Source organism: Ursus arctos, unplaced genomic scaffold (genome assembly GCF_023065955.2).
Source record: "Ursus arctos isolate Adak ecotype North America unplaced genomic scaffold, UrsArc2.0 scaffold_7, whole genome shotgun sequence".
NCBI lineage: Eukaryota > Metazoa > Chordata > Mammalia > Carnivora > Ursidae > Ursus > Ursus arctos.
Window position 1 is genome coordinate 60,059,879 of NW_026623089.1, and position 13,939 is coordinate 60,073,817.

General features: G+C 43.1%; 1 protein-coding gene across 2 annotated transcripts in view; it reads right to left on the reverse strand.

Annotated features, from left to right (window-relative positions):
- Nucleotides 1-1,106: 1,106 nt before the first annotated feature.
- NRBF2 (nuclear receptor binding factor 2) overlaps nt 1,107-13,939 on the reverse strand; it is a 28,274-nt gene continuing 15,441 nt past the window's right edge. For both annotated transcript variants that reach the window (XM_026504306.4, XM_026504307.4), the window contains 2 exons: nt 12,340-12,380; nt 1,107-2,614 (listed from right to left, as the gene is read on the reverse strand). In XM_026504306.4, the coding sequence (XP_026360091.1) occupies nt 1,904-2,614; nt 12,340-12,380 (752 nt within the window). In that variant the 3' untranslated portion in view covers nt 1,107-1,903. The remainder of the gene's footprint in view (nt 2,615-12,339; nt 12,381-13,939) is intronic.

Below are 13,939 nucleotides of genomic sequence, written 5' to 3' on the forward strand. Positions count from 1 at the left end.
TGAGAGCTTCAGGACAGCAGTAAAGCCGAAGTCCGTCAAACGTGCGTTTACTCTGGAGACGCTGGAGAGCGGGGAGGGCAGGGAGCCAGGGCACGCCGGCCGGGCAGAGGGGGGTGACTTAGAGAAGGTTCACGTCAAAATACAGCAAGCCTCAGTTTCGAGAGAGAAATGATGAGGTGGCTAAGTTTCTTTGGGGCACAAACTTTTATAATTTTTTTTAAGCAGGCCCCACGCCCAGCCTGGAACCCAACGTGGGGCTTGAACTCATGACCCTGAGATCATAACCTGAGCTCAGATCGAGAGTCGGACACTTCCCTGACTGAGCCGCCCAGGCACCCCTTGGGGCACAAACTTTATATCTGAAGTTTTGTGAGGAAGGTTAGGCAAACAAAATATTCTGAATCTGGGCTATTACAACACTGAGATGGACAAACTGACATAACTTTAGCAGAACAGGAAGAAGTCTTCCTTTTAAGAAGCTAGTTTATTTTTGGTTTCACCTGCAGCAAGATGAGACATAAAAAAATGTGGCCTCGCCAGCTCGCTTCAGCTCATCTTACTTCTGCCAGTCTCATCACCAAACGTGTGTGCCCAGTCCTACCCCGCGGCCCCACTGTCCCTGAGGCCGCACGGTGTCCGTCCATCTGTCTGGCACTCCCACAATGCCACACCGGGAACAAAGTCTAGGCTTCGAACACACCCAGTGGCCTGTAGCCAAGCATTTTTCACTTACCTCCTCCTCCTCCCTCCCTCCCGGCTCCTGGAACATCGGCAGAACATTGTCGGACTCCACGGAGCTGGGGCCGGGGACCCGGGGACGGTTGCCTCTCCCCCCCCCCCCCCCCCCCCCCCCGCCTGAGCACTGTCCCTGCGGCTGGGCAAGAAGAGGGAGCACGTGTAAACCTCAGGAACATACTTCCTCTCCTTCACCCCCCCCACGGGAGACGAACTACAAAACCACGAAGCACACGTCTTTAACAAACCCAAGTGATCGTCTTTAACAAACCCAAGTGATCGTTTGGCTGAATCTCTTCAAATGCATATTCAGAACTGACAAGAGACACACAAACCTGCCTGTCAACTACCGACCACATTCAACAAAGGTATAAAACACAATTACTTTATTGACTTCTTACAATCAAACACTGCCAACTACCATTACTTCCACTCATGCATCAGTAAAGAAAGGATCTTTCCTTCGTACTTTCAAATGATACATTTAAACAATAAACAAAAAGTTAGAACTTAAAATGCACCCTGATTAATTATGTAAACTGGTAATTAAAAAAAAGCATAACTAACAATTTGGTTCCTTTCTTCATAAAATGGAAATTTAAATATTTCTCCTGATAGTCTTGAGGTTCTCATTATGTCATGAGTAGTGCAAAGTGTGGCACACAGTTTCATCTAGAAAGGTGTGTCTTACACGCCTTATTCAACAAACGAAATGTGCATAACAAAATGCATACAGTCAATGCATGATAGAAAGCATGTTTCAAATACAAGGTGGCCCTCGGGCCGCCCTATTATTTAGGTTTTGCATTATCATTTATGGCATTAAAGATTAATTATACATAACATACGTTTATACATTTTAACCCTGAAGATAAGAAAAATAACTGTTGCTTGAAAAAACTATTCCAGGTAGCCATTTGGTTTGTATCAGGAGAAAGCGAGCCCCCGAGAGGCCGGTGTCTGCCCCGGCCGGAAGCCCTGGCGCGGGCGCGAGCGCTCGGCAGACGCGGGCACGTTTCACGGGGAGCGTTTCGGGCCGCGGCCCCGCCCCCACGGCCGGAGGCCGGGCGTCTCCGCAGTCACCTGCGCGCTCCCCCCGTTTTTCTGGAAGCACTGCATCACTCCGCTCCCTCGTCTGGTCTTCTCCGCTCTTTGCTGGCCTTGCGGTTCAATTATTCATAAGCCCTTTGAGAATATCCTCAGAGAGCTCCATGAGGGGAAGCTCCGGCGACGGGAAGTCCAAGGGCGGCAGGCTGGGTATCGGAATGTCCTTGGCCTTCCCAGGGCCGGCGGCGAACTTCTGCCAGCTTGCCGAGGCGGCGGCGGGCTCGGCCTGCGGCGGCAAGTTCCACAGCTCCGACTTCTCCACAAAATCAGCGTCGACGTCCGGCTCCTTCTCCGCGGGGCCTTTCAGAAGTCTGGCCTTCTCGGCCCTCAGCTGCTTATTTTCTCTCCTCAGTCTTTCATTCTCGGCCACGAGGAGCTGCACGTGCCGCTCCAGGTCGGCGATCTTGGTGGCCTGCTCCTCTCGGACGGTCTTCTCGTCCTTGGGCGCCTTGCTGCCGGGGCACGGCTCGGCCGGCTCGCTCTTCCGCTGCAGCAGGAACAGCAGCGTGTCCGGGTCCCTGTCAAACACGCCCGGCAGCCCGGGCGGGCGCTTCTCGGCGGAAGGGCTGTACTTCTCCGAGAGAAGGGGGCCCCGGCCCTCGGCGTCGTCCGCGGGGGGCCTGTGCGACGTCTGCAGCTGGGCGGCCGCCTCCCTGTCTGCGCCGCGCTGGGCCTTGAGCCGCTGCTCGCGCTTCGCCCGCGTCCACCTCTCCTGGATGAGCAGCAGCTGCTTGGCGTGGCTCTCCCGCTGCAGCCCCAGCGACAGCCGAGCCTAGTGCGCACAAGGAGAGGTCATTTCACACGGACGTCTCTGCAGTGAGAGCCAGCGGGTACCATCCCAAGGCCCTAGCTCCTTTCCCAACAACTTCATCAACGCTTAAAATGTACATACTGTGTTGGCAATTCAACAGAACCTCGCCTTTTTTCAAAACAACTTGGTCTCGGCTGGGCCAGAGGCCGCTCCCACCCGCAGCAGTCACGGCCGCCACACACACAGGGGGTCCACGCAGGCCACAAGGGGATTAGGGAGGGCTGCGCTTCTGAGACCCACAGGACGTCTACACAAGGCCACTCCGTCAAGACCGGCGGACGCAGGTTAACTCCCTAACAGAAATAAAGACAGAAAAAATCCAAGAACACATTCTAAATGAAAGAATAAGACAGATCCTCAGAAAAACTACTAAATGAAACAAAGAAAAGAAATCTACCCCTTTAAACAGCTCAAAGTAATGGTCATAAAGTGCTCACCAAGCTTAGGAGAAGATGGAGGAACACAAGTCTTCAACAAAGAGACAGAAAATATCTCCATGATAGAAGAAAGTACCACGCAGAGCAGAAGAATACAATAAGCAAAAAATACACGATAGGGAATAAACAGATTAGATGATACAGAAGAAGAGAGAGCAACCCGAAAGGGTAGAAATCACCCAAAATCAACATCGAAAATTTTTCTGGATGAGGATATAGTTACTTAAAGAGATCTCTGTGACAACAAAGCAGAATAAGAAAACTTACATGAAGAAATAATAACAACGTCTGCAACAGCCAAACTATGGAAAGAGCCCAGATATTCACTGACAGACGAATGGATAAAGAAGGGGTGTGTGTATGTGTGTAAAGGACTACTACTCAGCCATCAAAAGAATGAACGCTTGCCATCTCCAATGACGTGGATGGAACTAGAGGGTATTATGCTAAGCGAAGTCAGAGAAAGACAAATACCGTATGATTTCACTCACAGTGGAATTTAAGAAACAGAACAGATGAACATAGGGGAAAGGAAGGAAAAATAAGATGAAAACAGGGAGACAAACCGTAAGAGACACCAAACTCTGGGAAACAAACTGAGGGTTGCTGGAGGGGAGGCAGGGTAGGGGGACGGGGTTTAACAGGCTGATGGCATTAAGGAGGGCACTTGTGATGAGCGCTGGGTGTTATATGCACCTGATGAATCACTAAATTTTAGCCCTGAAATTAAAAAAAAAAAAAAAAGGAATAGAGCTTTTTAAATTAACTTTTATTTTAAAACAAAACAAGAAACAGCTGAAAACTTCAGGGAAGAAAACAATCAGGTCCAGGAATCCAAAAAAGCCCCAAACAAAATTAACCCAAAGAGATCCATACCAAGATATATAATAATTGAATTGTCAAAAAATTAAAGATAAAGTGAATCTTAAAAGCAGCAAGAGAAAGACAACTAGTTGCGTATAAAGGAATCCTCATAAGATTATCAGCTGGATTTTTGTGGGGTTTTTTTGTAAATCTCTTTCTTCATCTTTGTAACAACATCTAATTTTTAGGGTGGTTTTATTTTACACCATTTCTGTACAGATGTTTTGCACTCTGGTTTAGATGAAAACTATTTAACCTCAATTATAAAATAACATATTGGGATGCTATTAATTTATAGATCAATTTTATTTTCACCACCAAAATGATCATGTTCTGTCCACAGCGGTGTAAAGTCCGCTACCTGCCATCGCAGGAACCGCAGCTGCAACTGGGGGAGCCACATGGGAAACACAGTTCGGCAATTTCAGAAATGAGAACACTTTTCCAATGTGCACGAGCCCCATAAAAAGACCAATGTGAAATGTGCAAATACTGGAATAAAACAGAAAAGCATCCCATACTATTCAGTAACTGAACACGTCTACTCTTCTTCGGCGACCGACCGAAGTGAGGACACAGCGGGAAGGCAGTGGTGATCACCGGCAAGTTTTTGTAATTTCCACACAATTCCTTCTCAGGTTTCCGGAGTAGAAGCACAGACTGGAGAAGTGTCACTAAAGAGGAGGGGGACAAAAAACCCCTAACGGAGCTGACCACAAATCACGTGGTACACATTTTCGGAAAGTGCGTGACTCCTGTCTGGAAGCACGAACTTCTGACCACCACCGAGAAGATGGCGCAGAAATGTGATCATCTGTTTTCCCCCTAAGGTCTTGTTAGGTCTTCGAACATCACAACCCTGATTCACAATAACAATACTAGAGCCTAACAAATAATATCGATTATGGTATCTGGAAGGAAATGGAGAATATGTTTATTTTTCTGGTACTCTGCTGAGGACCAACTAAGGCCCTGGTCATTGACACAATGTCTCCTAACTGCTGGAAAGGCTCTGGCCTTCTAAGATAAATGCTTCTGGCTGGTGCTCACGTCTGTGCAAGGCATGCCTGCGAGTCCCTGGGTTCAGGGCTCCTGGTGACCCTGTGCCGAGGACAGAAACTCCCAGGAGGGAGAAGAGGGAAAACACCGGCTCTCTCCCACTCCGCCCAGCACAGCAGGGAGCGGCCCGGGGCACCCTCAGCAGGACTCCCGGGACCTTCCAAGGCCAGAGGCCAGGCCTCTGGGCAGCCGGCGCAGGGGAGGCTCCACCGGGCAGACTTCGCCTGCCGCACTCCTAGTAGAAGATGAAAGACTTCTACAGAAACTTGTATATCAACATACTGGACAACCTAGAAGAAATGGATAAATTCCTAGAAACATATAACCTCCCCAAACTGAATCAGGAAGAAATAGAAAAATTTAAACAGACTGAATACTAGTAACTGAACTTAATCTATAATAAAAAATTCCTAACAAGCAAAGGTCCAGGACCAGATGACTTCACAGGTGAATTCTACCAAACATTTTATGAAGTTAATACTTATCCTTTTGAACCTATTACAAAAAATAGAAGAGCTAGGAAAGCTTCCAAATTCTGTGAGGCCAGCATTATCCCGATATCTAAACAAGACAAAGACACTACAAAAAAGAAAATTACAGGCTAATATTCCTGATGAACGTAGATGTAAAAATCCTCAACAAAGTATTAGCAAACCGATCTACCACAATCTAGTAGGGTTTATTTCAGGGATCCAAGGATGGTTGATATCTGCAAATGTATCAACCAGATATACCAGGTTAACAAAATGAAAGATTAAAAATCATACAATCATCTCAACAGATGCAGACAAAGCATTTGACAAAATTCAACATCTATTCATGATAAAGAAGCTCTCAATACAACGGGTTTAGAGGGAACATACCTCAACTTAATAAAGGCCATATATGAAAAAAGCACAGCTAACATCACATTCAATGGTTAGAAGCTGAAAGTTTTCCCTCTGAGATCAGGAACAAGATAAGGATATCAACCCTTGCCACGTATTCAATGTAATACAGAAGTCCTAGCCCCAGCAATAAGAAAAAGAAATAAAAGGTATCCAAACTGGTAAGGAAGAAATAAAATTGTCACTATTTGTAGATGACAGAATACTATACACAGAAAAACTCGTAAGAAGCCACCAGAAAAGTATCAGAATAAATGATTTCAGTAAGTTTGCAGGTCAGAAAATATACAGTAATCCATCACGTTTCTGTACACTAATATCAAAGTAGCAGAAAGTGAAATTAAGAAAACAATCACATCTACTATTACATCGAAAAGAATAAAATACCTAAAAATAAATTTATAACCAAAGAGGTGAAAATGACCTACTAATGGATGAAAAAAATTAAAGATGACACAAATAAATGGGAAGATATACTATTAAAGTGTCCATATTACCCAAAGCAATCTCCAGATTCAATGCAATCCCTATCAAAATACCAATGACATTTTTCAAAAAACTAGAATAATCCTAAAATTTATATGGAAACACAAATGACCCCAAATAAATAACCAAAACAATCTTGATAAAGAACAAAGCTGGGGGTGCCTGGGTGGCTCAGTCGGTTAAGAATCTGCTTTCAGGGGGCGCCTGGGTGGCACGGAGGTTAAGCGTCTGCCTTCGGCTCAGGGTGTGATCCCGGCGTTATGGGATCGAGCCCCACATCAGGCTCCTCCCTGTGAGCCTGCTTCTTCCTCTCCCACTCCCCCTGCTTGTGTTCCCTCTCTCACTGGCTGTCTCTATCTCTGTCGAATAAATAAATAAAATCTTTAAAAAAAAAAAAAGAATCTGCCTTCAGCTCAGGTCATGATCTCGGGGTCCTGGGATTAAGGCCTGTGTTAGGCTCCCCTGTTTCTCCCTCTCTCTCCCCCTCCCCTCACTCACGCTCTCTCCGTTTTTCTGCCTCTCTCTCAAAATAAATAAATAAAATCTTAAAAAAAAAAAAAAAGAACAAAGCTAAAGGTACTGTACTCCCAGATTTCAAGCTATACTGCAAAGCTACGTAATCAAAACGATACGGTGTGGCACCAAACGGACACACAGATCAAATAAAACAGAACAGAGATCACAAAAATAAATGCACACATAGTTAATCTATGACAAAGGAGGCAGGAACATACAATGGGGAAAAGACAGTCTCTTTATTAAAACTGGTCCACTACATGCAAAAGAATGAAATTGGACCACTTGCTTACACCACCCACAAAAATAAACTCAAAAATGAATTAAAGACCGAAATGTGTGACCTGAAACCATAAAATTCCTGGGAGCAAACATAAGCAGTAAGTGCTTTAACACTGGTCTCCATGATTATTTTTTGGATCTGTCTCTTCAAGCAAGGACAACAAAAGCAAAAATAAATGGGACTGTATCAAAATATAAAACTTTTGCACAATGGAGGAAACCATCAACAAAATGAAGAGGCAACCACCTCCGATATGGGAGAAGGTATTCACAAAATGAATCCAATAAGGGTTAATATCTAAATATATAAAGCATTCATAAAGCTCTTTATGAAAAAAACAATCCAGTTAAAAAGTGGGCAGAAAGCATGAATGGGGGGCGCCTGGGTGGCACAGCGGTTAGGCACCTGCCTTTGGCTCAGGGCGTGATCCCGGCGTTGTGGGATCGAGCCCCACATCAGGCTCCTCTGCCGGGAGCCTGCTTCCTCCTCTCCCACTCTCCCTGCTTGTGTTCCCTCTCTCGCTGCCTGTCTCTATCTCTGTTGAATAAATAAATAAAATCTTTATTAAAAAAAAAAAAAGCACGAATGGACATTTCTCCAAAAAAAGACATCCACATGGCCAACAGACCCATGAAAAGATGCTCGACATCACTACGCATCAGGGAAATGCAAATGAAAACCACAAGATACCACCTCGCACCTGTCAGAATGGCTAAAATCAACAACTAGAGACACAGCAGGTGCTGGTGACAATGTGGAGAAAAAGGAGCCCTCCTGCACGGCTGGTGCGGCTGTAAATGGGCGCAGCCACTATGGAAGCCAGTGTGGCAGTTCCTTAAAAATTTAAAAATAGAATCACCATACAACCCAGTAATTCCACTACTAGGTATTAACCCAAAGAAAACAAAAACACTAATTTGAAAAGATATACGCACCCTTACGTTCACTGCAGCATTATTTACAATAGCCCAGATATGGAAACAACCTAAGTGTCTATGGATAGATGAATGGATAAAAAAAGATGTGGTGTATATAAATAGAATATTATCCAGCCATTAAAAAGAATGCGATGTTACCACTTGTGACAACATGGATGGACCCAGAGGGTCTTACGCCAAGCAAAGTTAAGACAGAGATAAGACAGGGATGCCTGGGTGGCAGTCAGTTAAGCATCTGGCTTTGGCTCGGGTCATGATCCTGGGGTCCTGGGATTGAGTCCCACATCGGGTTCCCTGCTCGGTGTGGAGCCTGCTTCTCCCTCTGCCTGCCACTCCCCCGCTTGTGCTCTGCTTCTCTGACAAATAAGTATATAAAATCTTGGGGCGCCTGCGTGGCTCAGTCGTTAAGCGTCTGCCTTCGGCTCAGGGCGTGATCCTGGAGTCCTGGGGTCGAGCCCCACATCAGGCTCCTCCGCTGGGAGCCTGCTTCTTCCTCTCCCACTCCCCCTGCTTGTGTTCCCTCTCTCACTGGCTGTCTCTATCTCTGTCAAATAAATAAATAAAATCTTAAAAAAAAAAAGTATATAAAATCTTAAAAGAAAAAAAAAAGAGGTAAGACAAACACCATATGATTTTACTTCTATGTGGAATCTAAAAAGCAAATGAACAAGAGAAACAGACTCAAACACAGAGAACCGGTGGTGGCCACAGGGGAGAGGATGGTTTGATGGACGAAAATAGGTGAAGGGGATTAAGAGGTACAAACTTCCAGTTATAAAGTAAGTCATGAAGACAAAAACCACAGCACAGGGAATCCAGTCAATAATACTGGAGTAACATCATATGGTGAGAGCTCAGACCTATACTTATGGTGAGCACTGCGTAATATACAGAATTGTCAAATCACTATGCTGTGCACCTGAAACTAATGTAACACTGTATTATCAACCAACCAACCAACCAACTAACTAACTAACTAACTAACTAACTAACTAAATGGCAGTTGAGGAAGAGACACACTCAGGAACAGGCCCAGGGTCACTACAGCCCCACTGTGGTGGTTTTGTTTGTTTAAAGATTTTTTTTATTTGAGAGAGAGAGAGCACAAGCAGGGGGAGCGGGAGAGGAAGAAGCAGACACCCCGCTGAGCATGGAGCCCGACACAGGACTCGATCCCAGGACCCTGGGACCATGACCCGAGCCAAAGGCAGATGCTTTACTGCCTGAGCCACCCAGGCGCCCCCCAGTGTGGTGGTTTTAAAACATGTCTATAAATTTTTAACAGTCCTATCAAGAGACAGAGTCTAATAACCCTTCCCTCAAACCTGGGTGGGCCTCTGTGGTCAATTCAAGGAACAATGCAGAAGGAGGGACAATGCTGGGAAACTTCAACGGCCACGTGGCCAGATGGCAGAAACTGGAGAGAAGAGGAGGAGGGAAACGAGGCCGTACTGCCTAGGGAGCCCCAGCTCTCTCAGGCCGTGTTAGTCTCTCCAGCCCAGCACCAGACAGAAGCCCCCTCGGAGATGACATCATCAGCTGCCATAATCTGACTGCATGAGAGCTCCCCAACCCCCCAACTGACAACTGCCCAGCTGAGCCCAGTCAACCTGATTTGTGAACAAATAAATGCCTATATTAAAAAAAAACACACAACCTTATGATCATCTCCTTCCACTTAATGAAGAGTAAATTATCATCATGCCACATAGTTAATGAACTTACCTGTGTGTGAGCAGCTTCATGTGAAAATCTAATAACTATGCTGCAAGAACCATATGAAATGCTTCTGTGTCCTCATCATCGCTGAAGTAGTCATTGTGTCTGACACCATGTGCAAGGCTTGTGTGCAAGCAGTCTACCTTTACACGGGCACAATGATGTTTTCTTACCGTTTTATGACTTTGCTTTCAAAGAGTTACATTACCATTCAGTACGCCTCTCCCATAAGCGGGAGAAACCACATATTAGCCTACCATCACAGGTAAGCGGGTTTTTTTTAAATGTAACAATGTTTCCAATACTATACGATGAATAGGACTGTAATACTATACACCATAAACATTCTGTAATGAATGATTCATACATCAGTGTTTAGACTAGTCTACCATAAAGCAATCATACTGCTGCTTCTTCATTATCAGTACATGAATTGTTTTATCTGCAAATAAACGAGTTTTTTTCATTTTCATTTTTGATGTCTCGTGTCAGTAACACATGTTAATTAACATCTACAGTACTATGTCCGTAGTAATACAATTCACTTTCGTAAACAGACAACAGAAACTTACTGTGTTGACAAATTCAGGACAGTACTCTAAACGTATTTTTTTCCTTGTGATTTTAATATTTTCTTTTTTTCTAGCTCATGTTTGTATAAAAATACATGTATAATCACGCAACATACACAATATGTGTAATCAACTGTTTTATGTTATCATTAAGGCTTCTGGTCAACAACAGAATATTAGTAATTAAGTTTTGGAGGGGGACAAAAGTTACAGGCAGATTTTTGACTATTCATGAGGCTGGCACTCCTAAGCCTCAAGTTGAGACTCAACTATATTTTCCAAATTTTTTATGTTGAATGTGTTTTTTGTCAATGAGTTATTTGTGGAAACTTTCTGTTAACAATTTTCTACTTGTAAAAGTAACATATTCACGGTAGAGTGTGGGGGGGGGGAACTTTAATATTTTGTTTAAAATAGTAACTGGCATTTTGTTAACCATACTGGGTACTTTAAAAAAAATTCTAAGTAAGAAAAACAATGGTCTAAAAAATAATAATTATGACAATGTGATTCAATCAGAATTCTATTCTGTTATGATGTTTTAAAATTTTTTAAACAAAAAAGCAAAAACAAAATAACTGGGCCTTTCTACCTTAGATAAGCTAACTTTTTTAATTCATAAACAAAACCCCATTCATTCAGAAAGTCAGAAGTCCTTTCCAAATCAACACTGTGAATAAGACCTTTTTTGAATGGCCCTACCCCTCTAAAATACCATTTGTACTCAGCTTATAATTAGAAAAACTTTCCTCTTTAGGCATTCATTCTATAACTAGTTAAGATCTTTTTTAAAGATTTACTTTATTTATTAGAGAGAGTGATTGAGAGAGAGCAGGGGGAAGGGAGGGAAGGAGAGAGAGAATCTTAAGCAGACTCCATGCCGAGTGCAGAGCCCAGCTTGGGGCTCGATCTCAGAACCCTGAGATCATGACCTGAGCTGAAATCAAGAGTCAGACGCTTAGGGACACCTGGGTGGCTCAGTCGGTTAAGCATCTGCCTTTGGCTCAGGTCATGATCCTGGGGTCCTGGGATAGAGTCCCACATCGGACCCCTTGCTCAGCGGGGAACCTGCTTCTCCCTCTGCCTGCTGCTCCCCACTTATGCTCTGACAAATAAATAAAATCTTAACAACAAAAAAAAAAGAGTCAGACGCTTAACCAACTGAGCCACTGAGGTACCCCAACTAAAATCCCTTTTTAGCAGGGGTTCAGGAGGCTCAGTGCGTGTTTGTATTGTGTGGCTAACATGAGCAGTTCTATACAGTCAAAGGGAAGAGCATGGAATAGAACATAACTTTCAGGTTCTCTTGGTTCAGTCTGAGGAAGTGGTATTTTTTCCCTGCCCAGTGATATGCCCTTACAGAAAGGATCTCCTTAACTCAAATTAGACAAACATTACTGAGTATCTCCTATATACCCTGCCACTTTTATAATCAGAAAATCATCTTTGGATAAAGGTATTTTCAAGACATAGGTAGGCCCTCCCCAAACACAGAAGAAATTTAGAGCCGCTGGTGAAACAAAATTTAAAGGTACCAAAACTGCTTAGGAATTCAGGAAACGACAAATTCAGATTTAAATTATTTTTGGCATGCAAAGGGAAGGCCAACTGGTTTCCCCTTGGCCAGGCCTGCTTACTCTCTGTGAGCTAACGCTCAGGAAAGGCCCTAGAAGTCTCTAAGGAACACATTTGGTGGATGTGAGATCTAGGAGTAACTAACAGAAGACAGAAGTTTCTGCAAGCCATGTCTGGGACATCGACAGCAGTTCACTGAGTTTTAATTTCTGAAGTACTTTTCTCTTGTCCATCTTATGTATTTTGGACGACGGTTTTTTGAGAGGGGCACAATACTTTATTTTATACACAGTTCAAGTCTCCACAAGAAAATTCTAACCTTTATCACAAATTTTAAGAAATTGTCTCACCTGCTCAGACTGTGTGAGTTTCATGGCTTCAGAAAGATAAGCTGGTTAAAAAAAAAAAAAGGCACATTAATATGAGTGTCATAATCTTGTAATCAACAGGTCAAAGGAAGACTTTTAGTACTCCTATTGAAAAAAGAACTGGTTTTAGAAGCAATTCTGCTACATAGTTTCCTGTTTCTGAAAAGAAACAAGGTGGGGATTTTAAGACAGGATTCTTAACTTCTCCAAGAAAGGAGTCAGTGGTAACCACCTGTAGATACTCTCTACCCCATCTTGAAGGGCTTTGTTCTTCAAAATCCTTGTAGATTTCATAATTAAGAAAGTAAAGATGGTCTAATCAGAAATATAGGATCAGGAAAGATTAAAATTAAACAAGAACCTATCAACACCCTATTGCTCATTCTGATCACAAAAATATCAAGAGATGGATTTTTAGTGTCTTTTTATCCACATGAATACCTGGACTCTATCATTTTGGCCTCCTACAGAACTACTTTTATTGAATTATTTCTGAACTATCCCATCAACCTACCATGAATCAGGTAGTTAAGAGCCTTAAGAATTCGTTGACTTATTTATTATAAGCAAGTTGTTGAGGATAGTATGTCTTTTATGAAGACCATAAATCGTATTTCAATAAACTTCTCTCTGACCTTAGGATCAGTTCTTGGGTGACTTAATTTACTTGAATTTAAAAAGTCACTGTAAAAATCCCTAATTTTCCTCTTTGAGCTATCTTCCAGAAAGCTCAAAGCCAAGTTCTTCTTCTACCAAATAAGCAAGAACTCATGGTGCATTTTGCGAACTATGCTCCCAGGCACTCCTCATTTTATCTTTCTGTGGATTCCTCATCCGCTTATTTTTAATTACATTTTATATTTTGCTGTATTCCTCTCTAAGGCCTTTTATATACTATCTGGAACAAAACAGGGTATAAATGACAAGTATTATAACAACAGATTACACACAATCTCCATTTTTTTATTTCTTGCTTACTATAAACTTTTCAGTATCTCTCATCCCTATATTAAGTTCCTTTTTGCCTTTTTGCAGACACTACAAGGCAATCTTTCTGTCGTCTTAATCCAAATATTTTAATGATTTTGTTGTCTGCCAGGTTCTACCATAGTCTTCAAGATACAGACTAACTGGATGGTCTCTCCCCAACAGAGCCCAGTTGGTTCTACAGCCTTTGCTCTAGCCATACTTACATTTTTCCCCTCAACTTTTGTGCCTTTTATCCCTATAGTAAGTCTGTATAGCTGCATACAGACTATTTCTTTTTCCTTTTCTTCATGTTTAAGGCTATTGAGACATTGTATCTATTGCTGATACAGTGTGGATGAACTTCCTTAAACTTCCTATTATGTCTGCATACATTTGTGTCCCTGTGTGAACTACAGTTTGCTTTAAATCCACTTTATGAACAAATGGAACAGTTTCATAAAACCAGGCTTAAACCAACTGGACTACCCTTTAGAACCTTGAAACCATAACATGACAGCAGAGGATACCCAAGGACACCGAGTTCCCAAAGTGCAAAAGAATCAAAAAGAGTCACACCGTCACTTAAAGTATGTCCCATGCTTCGATTTAAAAT